This window comes from Simochromis diagramma, unplaced genomic scaffold (assembly GCF_900408965.1).
Source record: "Simochromis diagramma unplaced genomic scaffold, fSimDia1.1 OVJJ01000685.1, whole genome shotgun sequence".
Classification (NCBI taxonomy): Eukaryota; Metazoa; Chordata; class Actinopteri; order Cichliformes; family Cichlidae; genus Simochromis; species Simochromis diagramma.
In genome coordinates, this window is record NW_024387477.1 from 4,456,774 (window position 1) to 4,481,094 (window position 24,321).

At 39.3% G+C, this 24,321-nt stretch overlaps 1 protein-coding gene across 4 annotated transcripts; it reads right to left on the reverse strand.

Moving 5' to 3' along the window:
* Window positions 1-346: 346 nt before the first annotated feature.
* stag2b (stromal antigen 2b) lies at window positions 347-23,926 on the reverse strand. Of its 4 annotated transcripts, none has more exons than XM_040015459.1 (34): window positions 23,835-23,926; window positions 21,526-21,650; window positions 21,369-21,450; window positions 21,110-21,253; window positions 20,911-21,007; window positions 20,628-20,704; window positions 20,235-20,439; window positions 18,966-19,117; window positions 15,584-15,657; window positions 15,351-15,474; window positions 15,111-15,209; window positions 14,868-14,947; window positions 14,599-14,706; window positions 14,343-14,454; window positions 14,111-14,228; window positions 13,909-14,012; window positions 12,995-13,087; window positions 12,808-12,897; window positions 12,470-12,673; window positions 12,045-12,115; window positions 11,842-11,929; window positions 11,631-11,711; window positions 11,440-11,532; window positions 10,967-11,141; window positions 10,737-10,876; window positions 10,422-10,523; window positions 10,159-10,307; window positions 7,161-7,289; window positions 6,704-6,930; window positions 5,503-5,725; window positions 4,252-4,356; window positions 4,041-4,170; window positions 3,049-3,123; window positions 347-2,301 (listed from the first exon to the last, which is right to left on the reverse strand). In XM_040015459.1, exons 2-34 carry the CDS (start codon window positions 21,564-21,566, stop codon window positions 2,278-2,280), a joined length of 3,816 nt encoding a protein of 1,271 aa, XP_039871393.1. In that variant the 5' UTR covers window positions 21,567-21,650; window positions 23,835-23,926; the 3' UTR covers window positions 347-2,277. The 4 variants fall into 4 exon arrangements, with proteins under 4 accessions (XP_039871393.1, XP_039871394.1, XP_039871390.1 ...); XM_040015460.1 differs by having other exon boundaries at window positions 4,041-4,167; window positions 23,702-23,916; XM_040015456.1 differs by having other exon boundaries at window positions 23,702-23,916.
* Between the last annotated feature and the right edge of the window lie 395 nt (window positions 23,927-24,321).

Consider the following 24,321-nt stretch of genomic DNA (forward strand, 5'->3'; position numbering starts at 1 on the left):
TCAATTAATATTTTATTTATGTGAATTTCCATTTCCTACCTACATACCGTTAGCATGAAAGCTAACTATTATCCATATTCTAGTGTTAAGGATAATCGGATTTTCGTTTTTAGATTTACACACTTTGCCTTTTTTTTTCTTCCACTTTATATTAATCAACTGTTAACATGTTGAGGTGCACTTGATACTGTATACGTTTCAGCCTCCTCCACCTTTGGAATCACCAAACCACACCATATTTAGGCTTTGCAAAGAGAACATAAGAAGTCTACTGTGCAGCCTGATTAGTCATAGCTCCATTAGTTGCAGTTTGTTTCTTGTGGTCAAAAGTAAAAAGTACCACAGATGAAATGTGTTGATTTTTATTCAAAAGTTACTGTCTCCAGACAAGTACAAATCAGAAAACAGAGTGACTGAAAGAGGATGGGATAATAGACAACAACTCAGAGTGTAGGCAAGAGTGCTGACAAAATAAAACACAGACATGGCCAAAATGAAGGAAAGAAATAAAATTTTGTATATATACACATGATCTAATAAGAATTTATACCGATGTAGTGGTAAGTAACAAACAATAAACAGTACTTTTTTCCTTAAAAGAATTTTTCTTTTTTTTACTTACATAAAATAATTAGGCAAAACACATATAGGCTGTTTATCTACTTTATCACATTACATCTGACCACCTCATATTTCATGTTCTAAGAAGCCAATTATCCACCTTTAAACATGACTGATCCTCTGACATGGAAGATTACTGTGAGAAAATGTGACCTCCACAAGCATGTTTAAGGCTTAAGCATGGAATGACTACAAAATAAAAACCTCAGTAGACAAAACATTTCATTAAAACTTGTGTGTGACAAATACATGTCAAAATCTAAGCTTTGTCTAGCTGCCACAGCGCTGCTGAATAACTTTCATCTTCAGTATTGGCTGAATGACTACCTTACAGTTTTAACATTTGAAATCTAGAAGTATTTTGTGACCGGACTCTTTTTTTTTTTTTAAATGTTGAGAAAACCTTAAAGCTGAATTTCACAAGTCTTTTCATTAGTTTTATCCAAACTAATTTACATGTAGGAAAAAAGGTAGAAACCCGAAGACATTATCAAGACAAAGAAAAAAAATAAAAGAACAAAACATAAAAATACAAATTTAAAAATCTTCCTTGATGCATGGCTTTACATGCTTTCATTTTTTTTAGGTTTTACTTACACATTTCTCACTTTGTGACTGAAGGTTGAAAAGTTGAAAATAAGAAAATAATAAACCAAAAGCACATATATAAAATCAGCACCGATTCATATATAACTTTTATTTAAAATGTAGAGATACCCATTTCAACATTATGCTGCTGGATTTTAAAGAGAAAAAAGGTGATTTTCTTTGACCGAGCCGTTATCCCCCAGAGCCCACACAGTGGTACTACTGGGATTAAAAAAAAGAAGGAGGAAAAAAAAGCTCATTTTGAGGGGGAAAGGTGTACATATGTATCTGGTAAGATGGTGGTTAAGGAGTGATCAAATCTTGGGCTAAGCTCTGGGACTTACAGCGTGGAGCATTCAGTGGACTCTATAGGAATCTTCACAGCATAAAGGGATCTTAACTGATTCTACATGACATCTTAACCATCTTAACCACCAGTGGTTATTAGGACCTCAACTCAGGGCCAACAACAGGAAGAAGAAACAGACAAAAGGGAGGAAGGGGGGGGAGGAAAAAAAAAAAAAAAAAAAAAAAAAGCACAGAAACATAAAGACCTCCATCCACTTGGCTAACACAGTACAAGCAAGCTACTACAGTCCGTTTATAAATTACTACTTCACACCTGGTAACTTACTACAATTGTAAAAAGGGTTAGACATAAACAAAAATGTTTCTTAAGTTAAACACACCATTTCATCCCCATTAAAAAAAAAAAAAAGAAAGAGAAAATAAAAGGAAAACAAAAAGCTATTACTGATTTTTCTTCAGACATGTCTCATCTCTAATAGGTTTGGAAGTGGCCTGTTACGCTATTTCTGAACAGGAAGAGCTTACCCAAGATTATAAAAGTAAATATTTGAAACAAAGTCCTCTCTGAGCAAGCAACACTGAGTGTGGGTTGTCATTGGTCCACGTAAAGTACAAGCCAGATTTTTTTCTCCTTTCCTTTTTTTTTTTCCATTTTTGCCTTTTCTTACAGAAAACACTTCTGTTTTCGCTTCTAAAATTCTCTTTAAATACAAAGCGCCTCTTCTCTCATCCCAGCGTCAAAATCATCTGGATATTAGCTTAAAACATGGACACCCCAAGCATCTGGAAGAAACAAACAGAACATTAATACAGACTTCACACTGCACTCTCCTGGATGTTTACATGATTGAATGTCCATCTACATCAGTAATGATTAAAGTCTGACAGAACATGATCGTTTTCAACCAGTTTCCAAACTAAATTAACAGTTACTGAGAAATCCTGATCTTAATCAGGCTTGTTCTGAGCAGTGCAAAAAAAATTGGTAAAAGCCAAGTACATCGCAAATGGTTTACATCCTCAGAAAAACCTTAATGGAACAAGATTTGAAGTATTTAGCGCAGACAAAACTGCTCCAATCTGATGATTTAGTTTCATTTTTGTGATCAAAAAGGTTGTTAAAGATAACATAAACCAGTCACACAGGGCTCTACTTAGCCTTACATTGTTCTAGAAGAGGAGGAAAAAGAAAGCCTTCCCAGAGGTTTTGTGACAGTCTGGAACAAGAATTTAAGGCTGGATATCCAGTCAGACATAAATAAAAATCGTTTATACAAGCCTAATGGTTGCTCTGCTCACCAAAAAGAAATGTTGCACTTGGCTAAAGGTTAGTCAGCTCAGCCTGTCAAAATGCACAGCCTCATTCACAACCCAAATAAAACAGGCTAGCAGCTGGTCTAGCTTAAAAAGGCAGGCAATTGCAATTTACTTCCCAACAGTTGTGTCGCTTCACATGTAACAGACGTCAACAAACAAAATATAAGATTGTGAGCAGGATCAGTACAGGATCCTGATCTTGGTGCTCCTTACCGATTCATCCATGATAGAAGGGTCAAAGTAATCGGGCTTGAGCTCAGACCTCTCACGGCGGTTCTTGGAGGGTGGCTATGAGATTTAAGAAACGGCATATTTAGTAGACTGTCATACAACTACTCCCACCCACTGTTAGAACTTTACCCCCATATATTAAAAAAGGAGAGAGAAAAAAAAAGCAGAGCTTGCAGAAATCGACAGAACCAACATACAATACTTAAAAAAAAAACAAATAGGAGGTATGTAATTTCAGCATATGTTTGGAACATTCAAGTAGAGTGAATTTAGAGAAACGAGGACAGTTGTACAGTCTTCTGGTTGATTCAACATGACATTTGGAGCCCATCTCATGGAATCCAGCTCCAGCATCCAAGAGAGGTATTAGCCTCGGATCAAATTTTGTTCTGGCTTTACACTCGGCATACATAAATCTGTGGTGTTGGCATAAATGATGAAAATAAATTTGTCTTTTTTGATCATGGTATACCAACAATTGCAATGTACTGGCAAGTACATACTTTAAGAAGAAGAAGAAGAAGAAAAAGACATATTCTTCCCACAAGCAAACATTTCTCTTTAATGATTTCTGACTTGTGCTAGTTCTATTACAGGCAACATTCAAAACAAGGTGCCTGGTTACATCCTATGCTGGCAGTGTGTGCAATAAAATAAAAAAAAAAAAAAACAGTTACACAAATGCATCAGAATACATTCTGAACTTAGTTGTAAAAGGGTTAATTTTCTTTGTTAATCTCCAACTACCATCAAACTGAATCATTAAATGACAAAGAGACAATTTAGAAACAGATACTTGTGTAAAATGCTGATTTGCCTTCCAAGACCATTAACAAAAAACAAAAACCGACTTTAATTGTGATCTAGAGTTTCCTCTAGATCACAAGAAGACACAAGCTTGTATCACAGCGCTTCAGAGGACATCTTAATGTTTGTACACCAAGTACAAACTCATGAAAATGCATGTATCTCACCAGATCAATGTCCATGGTGTCAAAGTCCATGCCTTCATTGAGGTCATCCATACGGCCTTCTGATGACATCATCACATCCTCCACAATCGGCTCTTCGTCTTCTTCCATGAGCCCAGTGCCGCGACGACTGCTGAGCAAACCATTAAATAATTACTAAGTGTACCCAGTCTTCAGATTTACACATCGGCATACAGGTGTGCCTGTGACTTACATAGCATGCTGCAGATTGGTCCTGAGCTTGGCATAATTCATGGCTCTTTCTTGCTGGCGTGCCTCCTCTTGCTGTCTTTGAGCCAGCATCCACGTCACCTGGGAACTAAATATATGAGAGCACATTATTTAGCCATGTTTTGACCCACAACTGTCTGGTGTTTTTACTGGGGATACCATGAGGATACAACTTAGTTGCACACTGGCCCGATGCCTGTAAAAACTCAGGGTGGATAAATAAACTAGTCAGTCACTGTCCCAGTAGGACCAACACTTGGCAGGCTGTTAGGCACAACCATTTTGCTACCATTTGCCCTCCAAATTAAGAGCATGCAAATGGGCAATTACACTGAACCCTGTCTTAATGTATTTTGGCTCATTCCAGTCCAAACCTTTTCTCAGAGAATAAGTGATGCTCTGGCCTGAATAATCGGCCTGGATATGAGCCTAGATGTATTTATAAAATGTTATAGTATGAAACATCGGGATAAGCTTAAATAACAGATAATTAATTAAAAGTAAATGGTCATTAAAGAGCTTTGAGATTATAGGGTCAACAAAGAAAGAAGAGGGAAAAAACGTTAATGTTGGACTGTGGGGTTTTTGAGTAATTGGAGGTGCTAAAGGAAAGTAAGTGGTTACTGCTGTAGCTCCAGGCTACTTCCAGTTTTCTCAGCCTGTACTTTGAGAAGCTACAACTATTCACTACTCATCTTATATAATCTCAACTTAGTTAGAGGCACGATTCCAAATCCTGCTCACTAATATCATATAGGTATATTTTCGCAGATTGATTAATTCAATTCTGAAGCTCAGACACCATTTTTCCTCATTGATCTGCCCATTCTCTGCTGATTAAGAGACACATAGCAAATCTGTAAAGACTCCTAATGTGTTTGTTCTTTTCCTAGAGATTTATCTAGGTAATAGGCCATTATCAAAACTGCCCTCATTATTGTGCATCAAAATGCTTCGCTAATAATTTCACACTGATATGTTACAGACCTAAGTAATGTGTTTGAGTCTTTGAACCTATGTGTGGTCTTGCCAACTCAAGTGTACTTGTATTTTATTACGCACTTATAAACATAAAGTTTTCAGAGGTTTTGCATCTAAGGACAGTGAAGAATCAATAAGTCCTCTACAGTAAAAATGTTTTTATTTGAAAGAAGCAGCGTGTATTAGCCTGTAACGATTACTGTGCTGAACATGACAGCAATAGTGCAGCAATGAAAGACTGAGGCATGCATACTTGTAATCCATGGATGCCTGGTGGTGCTGGGGCGTCGGTTGATGGTGCTGCGGGTGTTGGTGGGGTTGCTGCTGGTCGTGAGGGAGGGGGTAGACCCCCATGAAGCTGTCATCACGTGCCCTCTTAGGGTCCCGCATGGCAGTGGAGGTGAGATGGGGAGATGGCATCATGACTGGAGTCTGCATGCTCTGCTGCCAGACTTCGCTGCTGCTGCTGCTCTCCTCTGCAGGGGAAAAGCCAAAGCGTTTGTTTCAAACAACCACACACATTCTCGTTTTTATACATTTTGCATAAGTTAGCAATGCAAAGCTCTATTGTCCTGGCCATGCTGAGTTTGAGGAGAATCAAAATTTAGGATTTTGTTTGGTTGCTATGGCAAAAGCAACACATTAACCTTTGCACCAGGGGCAGGGATTGCCACAGTTCACAGAAGAGGCATACAACTGAAATACAGTTCTGAGCATGTCTGTGTGTTTGGCACTCCAGGAACAGAAACCACCTGGAAAATTACACAACAGCGAAAACGGTGAGCCACAATACTCAGCCGTGTTGTCACATTGATAAAGGCTAGCATATCTACCTATTATTAACTGTTTTTCTTGGCTTAATTTGTCCACAATATGAATTAGCATGGCATTCTGTTTAAGTGCTCTGGCGGCAACAGAGTAATGTTCTCTGGAGCTGTAAATTAAGCCATAACATCAGAAACATGAAGTATCACTTGTAAAGGACAAAACAAAAACAAACTTGATGGTGATTGTATGGAGCTTTTATGCTTTTTCATTTATTAGTTAGGGGCTTTAAAATAACGAAGAAGGCTTGGACTTTGCCTTGGGGCCGGTAAACTCTACTTTTCTTGAAATCAGAGCGATATCCTGTCATGAATAGTTCTGAAGCAAACATACACTAGAGAGGTTTTTTGACTGTTAAAGAGTACTTTGACTCCCTCCTAACATCTGCTGTTTAATCTCCTAACCCCACCCATGCAGGCTAGTGAGAAGACATCTGGGTTAATCTGGGCTCTGTGTTTGTAACATCGTGCCTGGCTGAGTTGTATGCATTTCTCCGATTTAATTCATGTTTATAGTTTATAGAAACCTGCTAGCTTTAATCTTTTTAAACCAAACTAAAAATCAATATATTTTTTCCACCTGCACTATAATTAAACACTTTTATTTTAATATTCCTGAGTAAACAATACCTTCTGGCAACTTCCTCTTGGCTGCTGAAGTTCCAGCTGTAACAACAGGAGGCTTAGTCTTCTTGGAGCGAACGGAAGAGCCTCTGCTGGAGTAGCCACTCATCACAGACATGGTATCATCATCGCCCCCAGCCTGTAGGGAATTCCTGTAGGAGATGAGAGGAAGCCAGCAGTCCTCTCGCTGCAGCGCCATCTGGAACGTCATGAATCGCTCCAGGTACATGTGGCTGGGGAGAAGAGGGAGGTCATCTTGAGAAAATGAAATACGAAATACACAGGACAAACTTCACACGTGAAACCAGGTGCACATTCCAATTGGGGCATTCGAAGCTGCAAAAAAGCTGTCATGCATCAGAAACACCAGTTGCACCAGTTGTCACAAACACCTGTTCCACTGAGATACTGAAGCTTCCCATCCAAAAACAGAGGGGGGGAGAAAAGAAGAAAATCAGCTTACACAGTCCTCTTGTCTTGTCTCATAAGCTTGGAGGAGAACTCGCTGAGGATGTCCAAGAAAGCCAGGTTGCGTGGGGGGCTTCCTTCTCCTTGGGGACTAGGCTCCTTAAATGCAAACTCAATACCATCCCTGAGAAAAGCACAGAGGCAGAGAGAAAAAGAAAGACCTGTGAGCAAGGATTAGCAACGTTTTGTGGACATTAAACAAAAAGCAGTTCATCTTAACCGTGTAGTAGAGGTGTGCATACGCACATCATTCATGATAATACCGGTATTTTTTGTTTTTGCCCCGGGTCAATAAATAAATATTATATCGCGATTGTGTAAAAAGAAATCACCCTATTACACAGCGGATTACGCTAACGTGGGTCATGCAGCATGAAGTTATTAAAGTTGTGAAAGTGACTGCAAACATGGCTAAAGCATCACCGCTGAAGATTTAATTCCCAAAAGAGCAGCTACTTGAGTGGTTTGGAAATATTTTGGATACAAACGACCAGATACAGAACAGACCACAATAATATGGAAGGAGTGCAAGACGCCTGTAATATCGAATGGGGGAAAGTACTTCTAAACTTACTTCACCATCTCAAGCATCAGCGGCCGAGTCTGTACCAGGATTGTCTGAAAGCCTGAGAGAAAACTCTGCAGCTAACACTACAAAACTAAAACAAAGTAAGCTCATTCAGCATAGCCTCACCGAGTCTCTAGCTAGTTGTACTCCGTATGATTTTAAAAAACAAACGCTGGAACTAGGGCTGTGCGATATGACCAAAATCTCATATCCCGATATAAGAATTCTATCCTCCCGATAACGATATAAATCACAAAAATTTCTGTAAATTCTGTGAATCTCGGGCAGCTCAACTTGCGTGAAGTGTTTCCAGCTGTGCGTCCTTTACCTGGAGTCGAGTGTTTTAACCGATGCATGAAACTATACATTTTTAAACATAAGTTGTAACGGCTGCCGTTTTCTTTGTATTTATTACACGGCGTGCTGCGGGGAAAAGCCTGTTCTAACGTCTGAGTCCAAGGTTTATTTTTTAAGCACTTGGCGGCTCTTTTTTAATTCTCATCCGTAAATAATCTGCTCTTTCACGTGATTCAGTTTATTTTGAAAAGGCTCAACAGGATTTTGAGCTTTTTTGTGAAAGGTTTATGTGGAACATAAACAAGCAGACACGCAAAGGTGTTACCGTCGTTGTTGCTAACAACGCATAAAAACAGGCGCTTGTTCGTCAGTAGTGTGGTTATATTACATATAAGAGAAAGAGAGAACTTTAAGAAATTAATATAGCCACTACAGTGACCATCAAAATAATGAAAAAATATTGCCGCAAACAGTTTATTTTGCGACACCATGAAACAAACAATAGCGTAAAATGAAACGATGGACGTTTTTATATCGTCATCCGATATATCGTTATATCGAACAGCCCTAGCTGGAACTATATTACCCAAGCTCTCACCATTTGTTTGCCAAAAGATATGATGCCAATCCAAACGATGGTGAAGGAAGGCTTCATGTAGCTTTTTAAGAAGATAACCGGTCTACCTTTCCTAAATGTAACAAACTGAGAATGGACCACTGAATATTTTAGGTTATCGGATTCTTAATATAAAAACAAACTGTTGTGACTTGTTGGCCCCATATCAGATCAGTAGTTTAAGTGCGTTGAACACATACAGCATTTGATTCGTACCACTTAAGTAAAGCAAGTTGCAGTAGTCATGCCACAACTTTCAATAAATGAAAGTTGTGGCATGACTACTTTAAAACAGTTTAAAGGGGTGGCTGTAGCTCAGGTGGCAGAGCAGGTCAGCCACTAATCAGAAGGTCGGTGGTTCGATCCCAGGCTGCATGCCAAATATCCTTGGGCAAGATACTAACCCCATGTTTGCCTACTGGTGGTGGTCAGAGGGCCCGGTGGTGCCAGTGTCCGGCAGCCTTGCCTCTGTCAGTGCGCCCCAGGGCAGCTGTGGCTACAACGTAGCTTGCCATTGCCAGTGTGTGAATGTGTGTGTGAATGGGTGAATGACTGAATGTAGTGTAAAGCGCTTTGGGGTCCTTAGGGACTGAGTAAAGCGCTATACAAATGTACCATTTAACTTTCAATAGTGTAATATTACTTTATATAAAATAAATAAACCTGTGAAATACTAGAGAGAGCTGTCAGAATTACTACCTCTTTAGTACACATTTTAAAATATGACCTCATGACAAGTGTACTGGACCCAACTAGGCAGGCATATTGTAAGATTCTGGGCCTATAGCAACAATTAATGGGAACTACTTTTATACATTTATTTTTGTCTGTTTCAGTCCTCTTGCACTCTTCTCTCTGCACCATGGAACAAAAGAATTCAATTTTCAGTAATAACTTAAGTAGTTTTAGGCCTTCTTTCAGAACTCTTTGAATTGGAACAAATTTAATAATACTAATCTGTGAAACTGATTGGCTCAAACAGGTAAAGGTTTACTAGTACCAATGTTTCATCAGAGATTTCGCTCCGTATGTCCAATATAACGTAGAAACAAGCCACCGAGAAGATTGAATGCTTAAAACAACCAATTTTCCACCACTTATAACGGTATTAAAATAGATTTCTGCCACAGCAATAGTTTGTTTTTAGAGAAGATAGTTGAAATGATAGTAGTGATGATCCACCATCAGATATTAAGAAAAGTCTGTGCGGCTCATTTCATTCACACGGCTCAAATATGTAACGGTTGGTTGCCATCCTTTATGTTTCTGCAGTTCAGTGTTGTGTTTTTGTTTTGTTTTTTTAAACATGTTTTTCTACAATACTTACTGTACTGGAAAAGGCTAGAGTGTAACATTTCATGCCTTAAGCCTCTCCAAAATCCGGAGGAAAAACAACATGGCAAAGGAAACACAGTATTCAAGAAGTAATTTGTCTAACATGACAGTTCCCAGATACGGGGCCAAAATCTAAGAAAAGCTTTGTAACCCAATATGAGCAGAATAAAGCCTTACTTGTGCAGCATGGCAATGGCATCTCTGGTTTTGACTTGATCGAGACCGAAAGTTAGAGAAAAACGACGTGCCAACTCCTTGATTCCACAGAATGCCGAGGAGGAGCGATCAAAGCCATGACCCAGTTCAGTCACCATTTCAATAAATAACTAGGACACAGAGAGATATGGAACATTAGATAACATCTTAACCACTGGGACGCATGAGCAGAAGGTCACAATTATGGAATTAATTAATACGCGAGCAACAGTGTGCACACTGACCTGCTGCAAACTGAGGATGAGCGTCTTGGCACACTGAATCTTGTCAATTTGCCGAGTCTTACTCATAGTCTCCTTGATGATATCACCGTAATCATTGTAATACTGTAAAAGCAAAAAAAAAACAAACAGGAAAAACATTGAAAGGTCGTGAAGAATTTTGTGTGTGTGTGTGTGCATGCATGTGCCCAAGGTCAGGACAACAGCAAATGTGTTAATTAAACAACTATTTTTTCCCTGTAAGAGTTACTTATATTCACAGTTAATGGGGGTAATACACAACTGCATATTTTTAAAATGACAAATGCTTAAGCTTACCCTCATGTACTGTTTAAAGATATCAGCTCCAGTCCTCATTTCTACCACACAATAGATAATGAGTTTACAATAGGCAGCCAGGAGGTTTCTTCTCTTGTGCAGAGCTTCGATCTTTACTGCCTCGTCGTCCTGTTGCCCATCTGAGGGGGAACAAACAATTTGAAATCCCATTAGCTACTTCCTCGCTTTGGCCAGTGCAGTGCCAAAACTGCACATCTGCATATTCATACCTGTGCTATTTGTGTCATCATCCTGGTCTATGAAGACATGGTTCATGATGAACGAGAGCAGTTCAGACTGCAGTGAGTCCTCTGGAGAATAGACCAGGGGCTCCAGGTGTTCTCTGCCTCCGGACACCATCTGGTGGCTAAAGATGAGCAGGAGATCACACAGGATGGTGAACGCCTGTGGAAAAAAACGAAGAAGAAAAGAACAAAGTTAAAACTCTGTGTGCACAAGCCCTAAACAAAATGATCACAAATTAGATTTCGAATTAAGCAGATACATTATAAGTGCTCTGGAGCTTAAAAAAATATCCATTGTAGCTGCAATAAGGGGCAACCAAACCACCACTTCAGAGTTAAAAGGCAAGTCTGTTCAGCTGCACAAAGTCCATGTACTTTAGGTGTCCTTGCTTTGCTTTCAAGCTGATTTTACGCGCACTTTTAAACATGGATAATTGTCACTTTCTCATCTGTGTCACCTGCTCTTTGACAGCTGTGTTAACGTTGGTGAGGTAGCGCTGACACATCATACAGAATGCCCTCATCTGCTTCCTCAGGGTCACCAGATCATCCTGAAACAAAGACAAACGCATTTTAAAACATCACATTTATAGCTGCTTAAATCTGTTAAAACAACACAAAATAGCAATGAAATGTGATTAGACCTCACCTTTCTGGAGCTGCCCTCAGATAACTTGGCCAGGTGCCACAGTATCACGTAGTGGGTACATTGCAGTGAATGGATGACTATCTACTCACAAGGAGTGAGAGAGAAAGAGAAAAAACCCACACAATATAAAAAAAAAAAACATGTATCAGTATTTTCGAGCATTTAAAAAAAAAAAAAAAAAAAATTATGCAGAGCAACTTATGTATATTACCTGCTCAGGCATGTCCCCGTTCTCTATGCCAGTATTGAGCAGCTTGAAGTTGCTGGTAAAAAGGTCCCATCCCGAGAGGTCATGTGCACTGCAAAAGAGTTGATGACGTCTCATCACTTTCAAAAACGTGCACACTGAATCTACCAACAATGCAGCAGACGTAGATAAAAGTCACATAGAAAAGTACTTCTGAGAAAACATACTTGTGAAAAGCTGTGATCCTCTTTAGAGTTGACAAAACCTGATAAGCATCATCTTCATCAGCATCTTCACCCTGTACAGAAAAAAGTGATTTTAACAGGTCAAGATCTTTAATGTTATCATAAATAAAAACAAACTGGAGTTTTCAGATTGTTCAGAAAGGTGAAAATTTCTGATGAGCTTCTTTATAAACTATATGATAAGGTCATTCACAACACATCAAGTATTTTCATCCTTGCTATATATAAGACTTCTGTACAACAGGATAAGTTCCAGTACCAATAAATGAAGAGTTATGAAATGTGACAGAGCTAGAACAGAACATAAATAATGGAGGCTGTCCTCTTTTCATGGTTTATGTTGAGCTAGTTTCTGTTGTACTGGACTTATAGGTATGCTGGACATTTAAGCGCACTATTACTCTCACCTCTTGTAAAAAGTCCTCCAATAGTCTATTAAATTTGTCCACCAGCTCATCCAGCAGCTGGGAGCGGGCTATGTCCACCCTGTTAAAGATTGTGAATTCCTCATTGCAGAGGGCGTGGTATGTCTTAGAGCAGGACTCTAAAACCTCAGTGTCTGTGTGCTTCTCCACAATTTCTTTGATCTGACGCAGCAGGGATTCCAGGTGCTGGATGGAGGAGACCGAGAGATAAGAGATATTAGCATCGTGTGTGTGATAAACAATCCCATTAATATGTTAAATACATTAATCCAATTTGTTCTGATCTGATTAGCGCTGTCCGACAAGCCAATTTGTCTTACCTTCTCCAGACGCCCTGTGGTATAAATTTCCAGGTCAAAGAATTGCGGAAGCTGCAACAAGTTAGTCACCTTCTCTGCATCCACGGCATACTGTGGAGCACATAAAGAGCACAATGATGCTGTACTGTTAAAAGTACAACCTCCTTAGGAAGATTGCTTCTAAGAAAGCTGCGTGGATATGACATACCTTTGCCAGTAGAGGGGGCAAAGCCACAGCAAACAGCTCTGTTATTCTGGTTCTGTCATCCAGCTGAGTCTTCTTCTCTTTAGCCGTCATCACCTGATGTGTGATGCAATCACATTAGACCACACAACTAGTCTCCATTCATCCATTCAGAAAGTGTACTCTGACTTCTTAATACCGAACACCGCCATTTAGGGTAAATGTAAACTACATTAATTAATTAATCTTTTTTTGGCGCATCTGGGGAATTTTATTTTTAGCTTTTGACTAAATTTCCTAAATAATTTAAGTAGTAAACTGAGAAAATGTCTTTAGAAATCGATGTGTTGTAAACAACTCAGGACTGCATAAAAAGGGCCGAAAGCAGCTGTGGTTAAACTCATTAAAATAAAGAAAGTATGCAAGTGCAGTAGAAACATGACAGAAAGTACATGTTTAGTATCTACAATTATGCAGAGTGAAGCTACGCACCAACTTTCAACTGTTTAAAAAAAAAAAAAAAAAAACCCACATGAAGAATATCTCAGAACTGTTCTTATCTCCAAAATCAAACACCACGACAATGAGCAAAAGTATATACATTAAAACAATCTTAGCAAACAGTCTTATCCTCTGATAGCCTACATGTTGCACTTCAGACAGCAAAATTACAAAAATAAATAAATAATCAAACAACAAGTTGGCTGACAATTATTTGAAGACCTATGAACAGACGTGGATCTGTAGATCTTTTAAGTGGCCGTGTTTCAGAAGGTTCATAAAGAGTTAACCAATTTAACATAATTAACTCTATAATATTACTGTCACCAAAGAAATCCCAGGATAGTTGGCCGATTAGGAGAACAGCACAAAGAAAGCATAATCCAACAAACAGATAAGTATTGGCTTATGATTTTTAGCGTGTCAGCCACTCTTACCCTCTTCCCTGTTCCTCTTCCAACAGGTGGGTGGCACTCAGCAGCCTGGCGTACAGTGCACAGCATGATTTCAATCAAAGCAGTCTCTTGTCTGTCTGTAAGAGCTGCGAAAGAAAAACCAAACAGAGAAATCAATAAATCACAATAGTGCTCTCAACTGCATACCAGTACAAAGAAAGAAAGAAAAAACCCAGTGCCATACCTTCCTCTCCTGGCAACGGGTCATCTAGCAGTAAGCTGATCATACACTCCCAGTCTTTCAGTAGCTCTGCACCACATTCCCAGAGTGAGTCCACTAGGTAAGCCGCATGCTCGTGGAGCTGATGGAATAAGTGTTCAAACAGATGAGGGATGGATCACTGATACCGTTTACAAAACAGTACGCGCAATAAAGACAGAAATGTGAGAACAGAAAATATAGCATGATAATGTACCTCACTCTCCAGGAAGAAAAAGACAGTGGTCTTAATGAGGTTGGCATTGGGACTTTGTCTGCCTCTCCTTTTAGGGGCACCTTCATCTTCCGGTTCTCGGTGGCTGAACAATCTTTGAGAATATTTTTCATTAGTTGGGAATCACATTGAATACTAACTCAAACAGCTGATATACTATTTCTTGGAACTGTAAAGGTTTACAAACAAATATCACTACAAGCCTGAAGCTAGAAATCTTAACTTATGTCTAACATACTTCTTAAAAAGGAATTCTCCAGCTGCAACTGCGACCGGCCTGTGTGCCGAGTACACCAAGTGATAGACACTCTCACAGTCCTCAGGAGTCAACACCTCATCTGTACTACTGCAGAAACAAATACAAAGAAAATTACAAAGACTTTATCAGTAGCACACATGTACTTGATGCAAATCACAAAATTTACAAGTGCTCAGCCTTGAAGTATAAACTACATCTCAATCACTTGTGCTGAACAACATTACATATTATCAAAAACAACCACTTACTTCAAGACAAGAGTAAGTAGCTTAATAGCTTGTACTGCTACATCATATTCTTTGTCAAGAGTCATAGAGACGATGCGGTCCTAAATAAAAGGAGAGACAGAAAACTTAATGAGTCATTTTGCCTCGCAAACTCCTGAATTACTGAAAGCATAGTTAAATAAAGACAAGCCCATGGAGTTTGTTTCTCCAAGTATGGAACAAATACAGTTGTTGTGTTTAAGTTGTCCAGCAGGTGGTGCTGACCTTAAAGCGACTGGTGAAGAGCTCCAGTCTGGCATTGAGTTCTCTGTTGTGATAGAGGCCCTGCAGTGCTGTGAGACACTTTAGACGTACTTCACCTTGCTGGAATAGAGTACGAAAGTATCCATTACTGGTTACTGCAGTTATCAACACACTCTTTTTTAAAAAAGAATAAAATAAATTAATTAAGTATACACCTTAAGAGGAGCTTTTAAAAAATTCAGAGTCCTTTGTATTGCCCACCTTATCGTGCATTGTCCATCCCACATACTTCAGATAGCTGTCGTTGAGGAAGGCATCACTATAGAGTTTCATCCACACTCCAATCTCTTCTATACAGATCGCCCTGATTTCTGCTATTGAATCCCTGTTAAAACATTATTTAATAAAAAAACGAATGAGGGCTGTTAGCAGTCTGTAGAAAAGACAGTGATAACAAAGTTCAAGACTGGATGCTGACTGACGTAAGGCCATACCGATATCTGTGCACAAACACTCCTTTGAATATTGCATTCATCATGTTTTCAATCTCGTCCTGATTTTCCTGGAGCTGAAATTAAGAGCAGAAAAAACCATGTCAGCACATTTTATCACACAAACGCAGCAACTGACCAGACTGCAACAATAACTGGTGGTCAGGATGCATTGTTAACATAATAAGACTAGTGTGACAGTCAACTATGCCACCATGCTGCGGTGTGGCTGCACAGTGAACTAACAGATGGATGCCCTGTGGGACCTGCTGTTATATAACCAATAAACCCGCCATACAGGCTAAATAACACTTGGCATTGCGGGTTCACCACCTACAGAGGAGCAGCAGTCACTATTCTTCCTAAACCAACAAATGTCTGCTCACAAGCTACAGTAATTCCTGTTTACATGGTTATATAGGTTCTTTCATGACTTGGGGAGAGTCCAAGTTTAACGTCAGTTGTTGATTTTGTAGAATACTGGTTTAAATTCTTTGAGGTGACCACAAAAAAAAAAAAAAAGAACAAATAAAGAACAAACAATATACTGTGAATCTTTCACAAATCACCTGAGATTTCTGGTATCGTCATCTCTGATTCACAATAGAGTCCTTATTTTGAAACAAAGTTCAATTCAATAAATACTCTAGCTCAGAAGAATATACTGTGTATGCAATGACTATCACCCCCCCCCAAAAAAAAAAAAAGTTCTGAGAGAAACTGGTCTGTGTCCTCCCACTTCACGGGGGAAATGGGTACAAAGCGCTGTGTTGTTGCCAACACCGTCTCCAGCTGCTGAAACATAATAACCAGTTAAGCCCATTGTGTTCCACAACTCTGCACAGACGCAAGCTCTTATAAATTAAACAAATCAAGGACCAAAGTAGTTTTCTTCACCTAAACAGAGTAGGCTAAAATTTATCTGTTCAAATGGATTTGGTTACCAGGGAGTTTTCAAAGCTTGTTACTAATTTGCTAAATCTAAAATGGATCCATTCTTTACAGTTCAACTTTACTGTGTGCTAGATGATACACATTATTCTCACACATCAATGCTACACTTTTACCTCATTTACATAGCTACACTGGCAATATTTAAAAATCTATAGCTGCTTTCAATTAATGTAATGGCATCTGAATGTGTTGGCTTCGTGTCTAAAGGACTCTGGTCATTTTTCAAAAATGGAGAAAAAGAACATGAGAGTATGTGCACTAGGGCAGACACAGTAACATTTGCAAATCTGCTTGAACAGAGCATAAATCTGAAATGCATGCAGTCACATTAACAGGCAGACCTTGAACAGCAATAACATTTATCTCTCCAACTTCAATTTTCATTTGCACCAAGATTGAAGCATTAGTCATTTCTGTTACTTTCAAGCTGTAAGAGACGTCCTTCTCACAGCCTGTGTGGAAGGGGCAGGGAAGAGATGCCTCTCAACTGCAGCATCATGCAGCATGTGCACACAGACACAGAATTAAACTTTCAAAAGTGTGGCTCCACTTCAACAGTCGACACGATGCTTGCCAACACAAATGCAACAAGTCTTTTAAACACAGGGCACACCTTTCTTATGCACCGCATCTCTCTGAATTAAACAATTTGCTGTAATATTTATGAACTTTTAAAAAAGTATACATTATTGAAAATTTTCTCAAAATATTGTGATATATTTTTGAGGCTATACAGCCTACCCAACTGCTCCTGTTTTTGTCTAACTGAAGGAAAAGCAGCATTTAATGCAAATAAATGAGGGGTGTTTTCAATCCTTCTTTTCCATAAGCTACTGTCATGGATGACAAACTACAGTTGTAGTTGAACAGCATTATAACCATCAACAGCATAAATAAAATGCAAGCACAGAAGTAGAAGTCTAGTTAGCGTTTGTCCTGTAAACTTTAAGTTTTATATAACTGTTTAATACTTTAACAAAAGCTGACATAAATCTAAATTCTAATTCATCAGAAACTTGTACAACATTTTCATACATGTGGATGATGAAGTTTTTTCTTTCTATTTGGGTCAAACATCTCCAGCTGCAAGCATCTCCTTCCTTTGTAGCCTGGTTTTACTCAACAGTATGTTTTTATCTCAATAAATGTGTTGTTTCCACATTTATGGGGAACAGTTGTATATGTATATATTGTATATATTATATAGATTGCAAATATCAGTGCTTTGTTGGAGATTGTTGAAGTAGTTCTCTTTTAGGTACGAAACTGTCATTAGAGAGTGACACAATGCTCTTACTTTCAGACATGCCTGGCTTTGTCTCCTTGTTGTACACACAAAAGAACGTAAACAAATGGTTTTGCTACAGTAAAAAATATTGCGATAGTAGGGCTGCACGATTAATCGTTAGAAAATCGCAATCTTAATTCATACTTATGTGCGATCTCATTTCCAAATGACAACGATTGAAAAAAAAAAAAAAAAAAAAAAAAAAAAAAAAAAAAACCACGACGCTGATTGTACCGCATTTTGATCCGGGACGTAATCTGCATGAAAACAAGCGCTCACTCTTCCTGCTCAACAAATGACAAGGGCGGAGCCTTATACCACGTGATACAGAAGCTGGCTGCTAAAATTGGCAAGGGAAAAACAACGGAGAGCACGTCAGGGAAAACGAAAAAGTGACTAGAGAAAATCCGTCCCGGTCAACCACCCAAACATCAATAACGGGAACCTTATACAGCGCTTCCCTATACCCGGCGAACTCCCGCAGGCACAAACAAATTACGGAGGCTATTACTTATCACCTGACCAAAGATATGGCTCCCACCAACACTGTGCAAAACGAAGGATTTAGGAAAATGATCAACACCCTAGACAAACGCTACACAGTGCCGTCCCGCAACTATTTTTCTATTGTTGCACTACCTGCTCTATACACGCAGTGTCGAGCAAAGGTGGAGAGGAATTACAAGCAGTAAAACATTTTGCGGCAACGACAAAATGTGAGACATTTGTTGTTTTTATGTTTATTTATTGTTTTTATGTTCAGTCTCAACTGTTACGAAGTTGATGTGCAGTTAATAAGTGCAATAAATATTTATACTGGAAAAGAAAATCGTGAGAGAATCGTGATCTCAATTCTAAGCCAAAAAATCGTGATTCTCATTTTATGCAAAATCGTGCAGCCCTATGCGATAGGATACTTTTAACGTAAAAATGTATACCGGTACTATAGCTGATGATACAATGTGGCAGAGCCCTAAGAAACAGTCGCCAATTATTTTGATACATTACCAAATCACTACTCAAACAAACCAGTTTTCAATGTGAATTTTAAGTGTCAAACGTACAAATGAATAAACATGACATGTGCTTAATGTAATAAGCTGCATGACAAAAACAAATGCAACTAATTGTTGCAATGCTTACCTCTTTACGTTTTTGCAACAGCAGCTCCAGCCTGTCATTTGCCCTTTTAGCGACCATTTTATTTCTCTCTGCCTCATACTGGCGCTGGGTGTTGTCCATGTTGATGCTCAAGTTTAGAGCTACATTCACCAGGGCTGTCATCAGCTTCATGGCTGTCAAAAACACAACAAGGAACATGAAGAAATAAAATAATTTCTGTTATCTGTAGATTATTTCAAAACTATCTCTCATTAAGTTATGTGAGCTTATCTGACATCAGTGGGTTTTGGTATTAATAATTTGCAATGAAAGTTAGTTCTGATTGCACTACAGAGCAAAATTGCAATACCTTAAATTTAGAGGATGGTGAAATGGTCACAACTGGAACAATATTTGTATTTTAGAAAAAAAAAAATGTTTGGGTTCCTTTAATTCTGACTAAGTAGACACCTTGAATTCAAGTATGCTTTACAAAAGACGACAAGTCACCAAACTCAAAGCAAATTGATTATGAATAAATCCAGTTTTAGCAACACCTGGGTAACACAGTAGCTTAGGTGCAGAGAACAATCATTAACTAGTGTATTATCTAAAATAACTATCCACCAGCTGAAACAGGCCAGCCTACCAAGACCAACACTCACACCCAAACAGAAGCACAAAAAAGGCATACTGAAAGTTCGTGACAACAACTTTCCAGACAGAAAAAACCCCTGTATGTTTTATAGTCACAGTACCCACGTGACAGAGTAAGCATTAAGCCTAACAATATCGGCTATGTGTTCTACACAGCTCGGATTATTGTAGAGCATATGATCAAGATTCTTCTGCGTTTTTTAATGCGTTTAAATCCCCCTTTGCTGCTTACATTTATCCTAAGTGTTCATGTGTACACAACATGCTCATAATAAAGACTTCAGTTGCCCTGCCCTTAGGAGTGTAAAAACATTTAAAAGGATCTAATCACAAAAAATAACTTAAAACATTTGTACAGGTGGCCCATCTAGGTTGATCACTGGGGTTATTAACTTTAATACTACTATGAAACAAAATGTGCAGACAGTATAAAAAAAACCCTAGAGTTTACACCAATGAAAATTTCTGACCTCATAAATATCCAAGAGCACTACAAATGAGTCTCCAGTTCAAACACAAGGATACAACAAGGAAGAACCTTTAAAACACACAACTTTTCCCAGCTAGCTAACTGTTGTATGCTTGGAAAAGAAGCTATTGATTGTAAATCAGCACAAACACTTAAATATAATTCATAAACACACACGATCTTACCTGCCAGTGTTGAGGTGTGTCTGAAGGCTCGGACTTGGGAATCCGATAGTCCGGTGAGAAGGGAGATGACTGTGTCCATCATATACTCATCATAGATGATACTGTATTGACACTGGCGCACTAGCACCGAAATAAATTCACAAAAGCTTGTTTTGAACTTCTTCCACTGGGGCCCAGCTATGGTTAGAGGGTAGTCACCGCTGTCCTGCAAAGTACACAGAGGAACGACAGTCCTTCACTACAATGACTAGTACAAGTGGCAGTTATCAACCACAAATTAGCAAAGTTTATTGTCCTTGGTACGTACATGAATTCTGTATTTGGCATCTGAAATGAAACTTAAGTGATTTATAGTGAATATGGTGTGATTATTAGTCTAATGTGGTAACTTGCCTCATCAAATTCCTCTGTCATCCGTCGGATGATCTCAGAGTTCTGCATGTTGCGAAACATTTCTCCAGTAACCACACCTGACAGGAAAAAACACAGAAGAAGGAGAAGATGAAGAATAAAGAGGTTAGACAGAAGACAATTTCCTGAGTGGAAAAGCAGAACTACTGATTCAGATGAGTGGAGGCCGGTTCTGCAGGACAACAAAGACTACATACTTCCTCAATATAGTTTAAAAAACAGCCAATCGTGTAGTATTAATACTGAAGCTGAGAAACATAAATACCTTTGCATCCTGAGCACTGGATGAAGAAATTGATGAGATCCAACAGTGCAACATCTCTGTCATGTTTGTAAGATTCAATCCAGTCATCAACAACAGACTGCAAGAAGATGGGGACAAGCACAAGTTGTGTATTTTTTTCTCTTACTGAGTAAAAGAAAAGGGAAAAAGGTGGCAATTTCAAAGGGTTTACTGTTCATACCTGCATTGCACTCCTTCCCAGCTTCACAACCTCAAACAGCATCATGTTTTCCATGCCATTCTCTTGGTGGTGGCCATTTATACGGCCTGCTCCTTTCCCTCCTTTTCCTTTCTCCCCTGCTGCCTTCTTCCCCTTCTTTCCACCCTGGGAAAGTAGTGAAAAAACAAATATAAATCTGAGAACCACTGCAGAGTGTAAGGAAAGAAAAACAATGTGTGTTACCAATACTTGTGCAATGGTCCATTTGTTGCATCTATACCTTTCCTTTAGCTGAATTTGCACTCCTTCCATCAGGATCCTCAGAGAAGTCTGTGTCTGAGGAGAATCGAGTGTCTGTATCCCTGACAAAAACAAATAACTGCATGAGATATCATATCAACCTTAACAATAAATGTAAACTATTAGTAGATACTTACTGAGTATAGGCGAACTCTGATGGTATTTCTGGTGCTATCATTGTTGCAACATCTTCTGGATAACTTTAACTTACGACTGGCTTATAATCCTCACAAAATACAAGGCAGGAGACGTTGCATGTGACCTAGAATATGGAGCAGAATTGTTGTAGAGTGCTACACATGCAGTCTTATTGTACATTTCACCAGCAACACTGAAAACTAAACAAAATAAACACTTTGTGTTTCCAGAAATCACAGCATCTGTAGTGAGCAAATGTTACTTTGATGTCTTTGAAAGAGAGAGTGAGAGAGGAAAAAAGAAAAAAAGGTTTCACATGGTAACAGGGGGCGGACACAAACGCTCCTGTCATGCTCACTGTCCAACCATTGGCTCCCTCCCTTTCTCTGCTCTCCTGGGTTTACAGACAACGTCATACAATCAAGACCGGAGTGTCTTCCTCAATGTCCAAATATGGCACTGCCCTATCCGCCCCATACATATCTCAACCAATCAAATGCCAGTATCAACATCAACAAGATTCTGCAGGCCACAGGGAAACTATTGCATGGTTGTGAAGTGTAAATTAGTGGCACACAGATCAAAGTAGCAAGTAGAAGTAACTTTTCAAATCAGGACTAATACCATGTCCACTCTGAACCAAATGTAATTTTTTCTGTAGCAGTCAGTGAAATCAATAAAAGCCCTACCGAGTAAACGATTCAGTCTGGAAAAGACAAACTCCACCCATTATACACCAGGTTGGGTGCAGTGAGTCCCTCTTTCAGTCCTAGTACACTTAGAGCTAACATACACAACGTTGTCATTCTTCCATTATTAAACCAGACACAATTACTTAGTAAACTTTAAGGCCGACTATCCGATTTAAATCGAAAGTAACGTTAGCAAATTGATTCTTACAATTTCACGCAAAATGAAGGCTCACGCGTGCCAAATTACAGGTTATTACTGTTTACTGTGAATTAAATAGTAAACGTGAAATTGGTTAACATCAGCTAACAACAAAGCAAAGAGTAGTGCTCAATATGATGATGTTTCTATGACTATGTGAGTTTCAGCTTTTCACAGTTAATTCTTGGTTTGAGAGTTTGGTACCGTGCCCATTTCCTTGATAGTGAGGGGGATACTGCATGACAAGACGACGGGATTCGTGCAGACAGAAAAAGTGGCGCCAAATCGGGGAGTGTATCTCATAAACTTGTTAATGCGAAACGACAGTAAAGAATGCTATATAACAAAAAACACGCTAATGTGAAACTCAACTGTGTGAATTTTTCAAGGACAACTATACCACCAACTACCGGCTCCGCTCGCCCCAACGCTGCCGACACGGAGCCGCTCTTCGTCGGTTCCTGTCAAAATTGACGCCGGTGCGCTGCTGGTGCTAGCGCGAGTAGCTAAGTAACCGTGGATTTTTGGCGTATTTTCCCCAGCGTCAGCTAGTTGAAATTTGATGAAGTAAGCATGCGCTACTTAGGGAAAACAAACTATGAATAGCCAAATAAGAAGAACGAGAAGCGCATACAATGCAATATCATCAGATTTTCAGAACATGCCAGCGTTTACCATTGCTATACTAGTTGAACCATAATAACAAAACAACGCAAGCCTTTCTGTACTAGCGTAAGCTAATATTAGCCAGAACACAATAAGGCTAGTCAGCAATGCTGCCATGTACATTAACTAATTTCTGTCTACGTGTCACTCGTAACCAGTCTTCGTCCGAAGATAAAGCAAATAATAGCAGATAAACTCCAATGGACGAGCTGAAAATAACTCCCACTAGTTAGCAATGCTAAGAGCTACTGCTAACGTTACCTAAAAAAAACATCACGTCCTTGCGTCCTCCATCTTGCCTCGGGAGTTCCAGTACCGTATTGCATAAGCAACAAACACTTTGTTTACAAATATATAAAGTGCAAGTAAGTCGGTTGTGGCAATAAAACGCTTCGGTCTGTTCCGAGCTACGTATTTTGCGCCGCTGTGTAAAAAATCCAGTTCGTTAGCCTGCTAACAACCGAAGTAGCCATGTTCCGCGAGCTAGCGAAGCGACTTGGTTCAGGCAGACATCCGCGCTCTGCGCTCATCTAAAGCTAGCCTGGCTAGCGAGACAGCTAGCAAAATACAAATCAACTAAGTTCCAGATAGCTCTCCGCCATTTTACAGCTAACTTACCTTGTTGTGAAATGTAGTCCCGGTACAATCGTAACTTTTACTACTCGTATACAGCCTCCGTCTGAATTCCGCCACAATTCTGTAAAAAGAGTTTAAAAGTCGCGGTCAGAGGCGGTTTCGGACGTTCTCTCACCCCGCTTGCTCCGTAGTTCGGTTTGTTGTTTCGACGACCTGGGAGGAGGATATCCTGGTGCAGAGCTACCACCTAGCGGCCACAATACTCGCACTGAATGTACGGTTTATAGCCTGACATCTAGTGGTAACTGACGAGAACTGCACGGTAACACTACCGCCTCTGTTTTCCGTGGGCTAGCTTTTCTAGCCATTTGTTTTGTATGTATAAAAGGAGCACACAATACTGACCTAGGATGTTACTATTTGAAGTATCGTAGCAAATCTGTATGGTTCTCGTCTGCAGTTCCCTCCCAGTTCACAGTGACAACTTACACACAAGCAAAAACAAACTAAGGAGCTAAGCAACATATAGACAAGGTATTTTGTTTAGCACATCAGATAAGACAGTTCTCCAATTCTTCTGTAAGGGTTAAAACACCCTCCCCTACTGTCCTTTAGGAAGATTGTGGAGGTATGTAAAGACGACACCTGGTGGTCCGCCACGA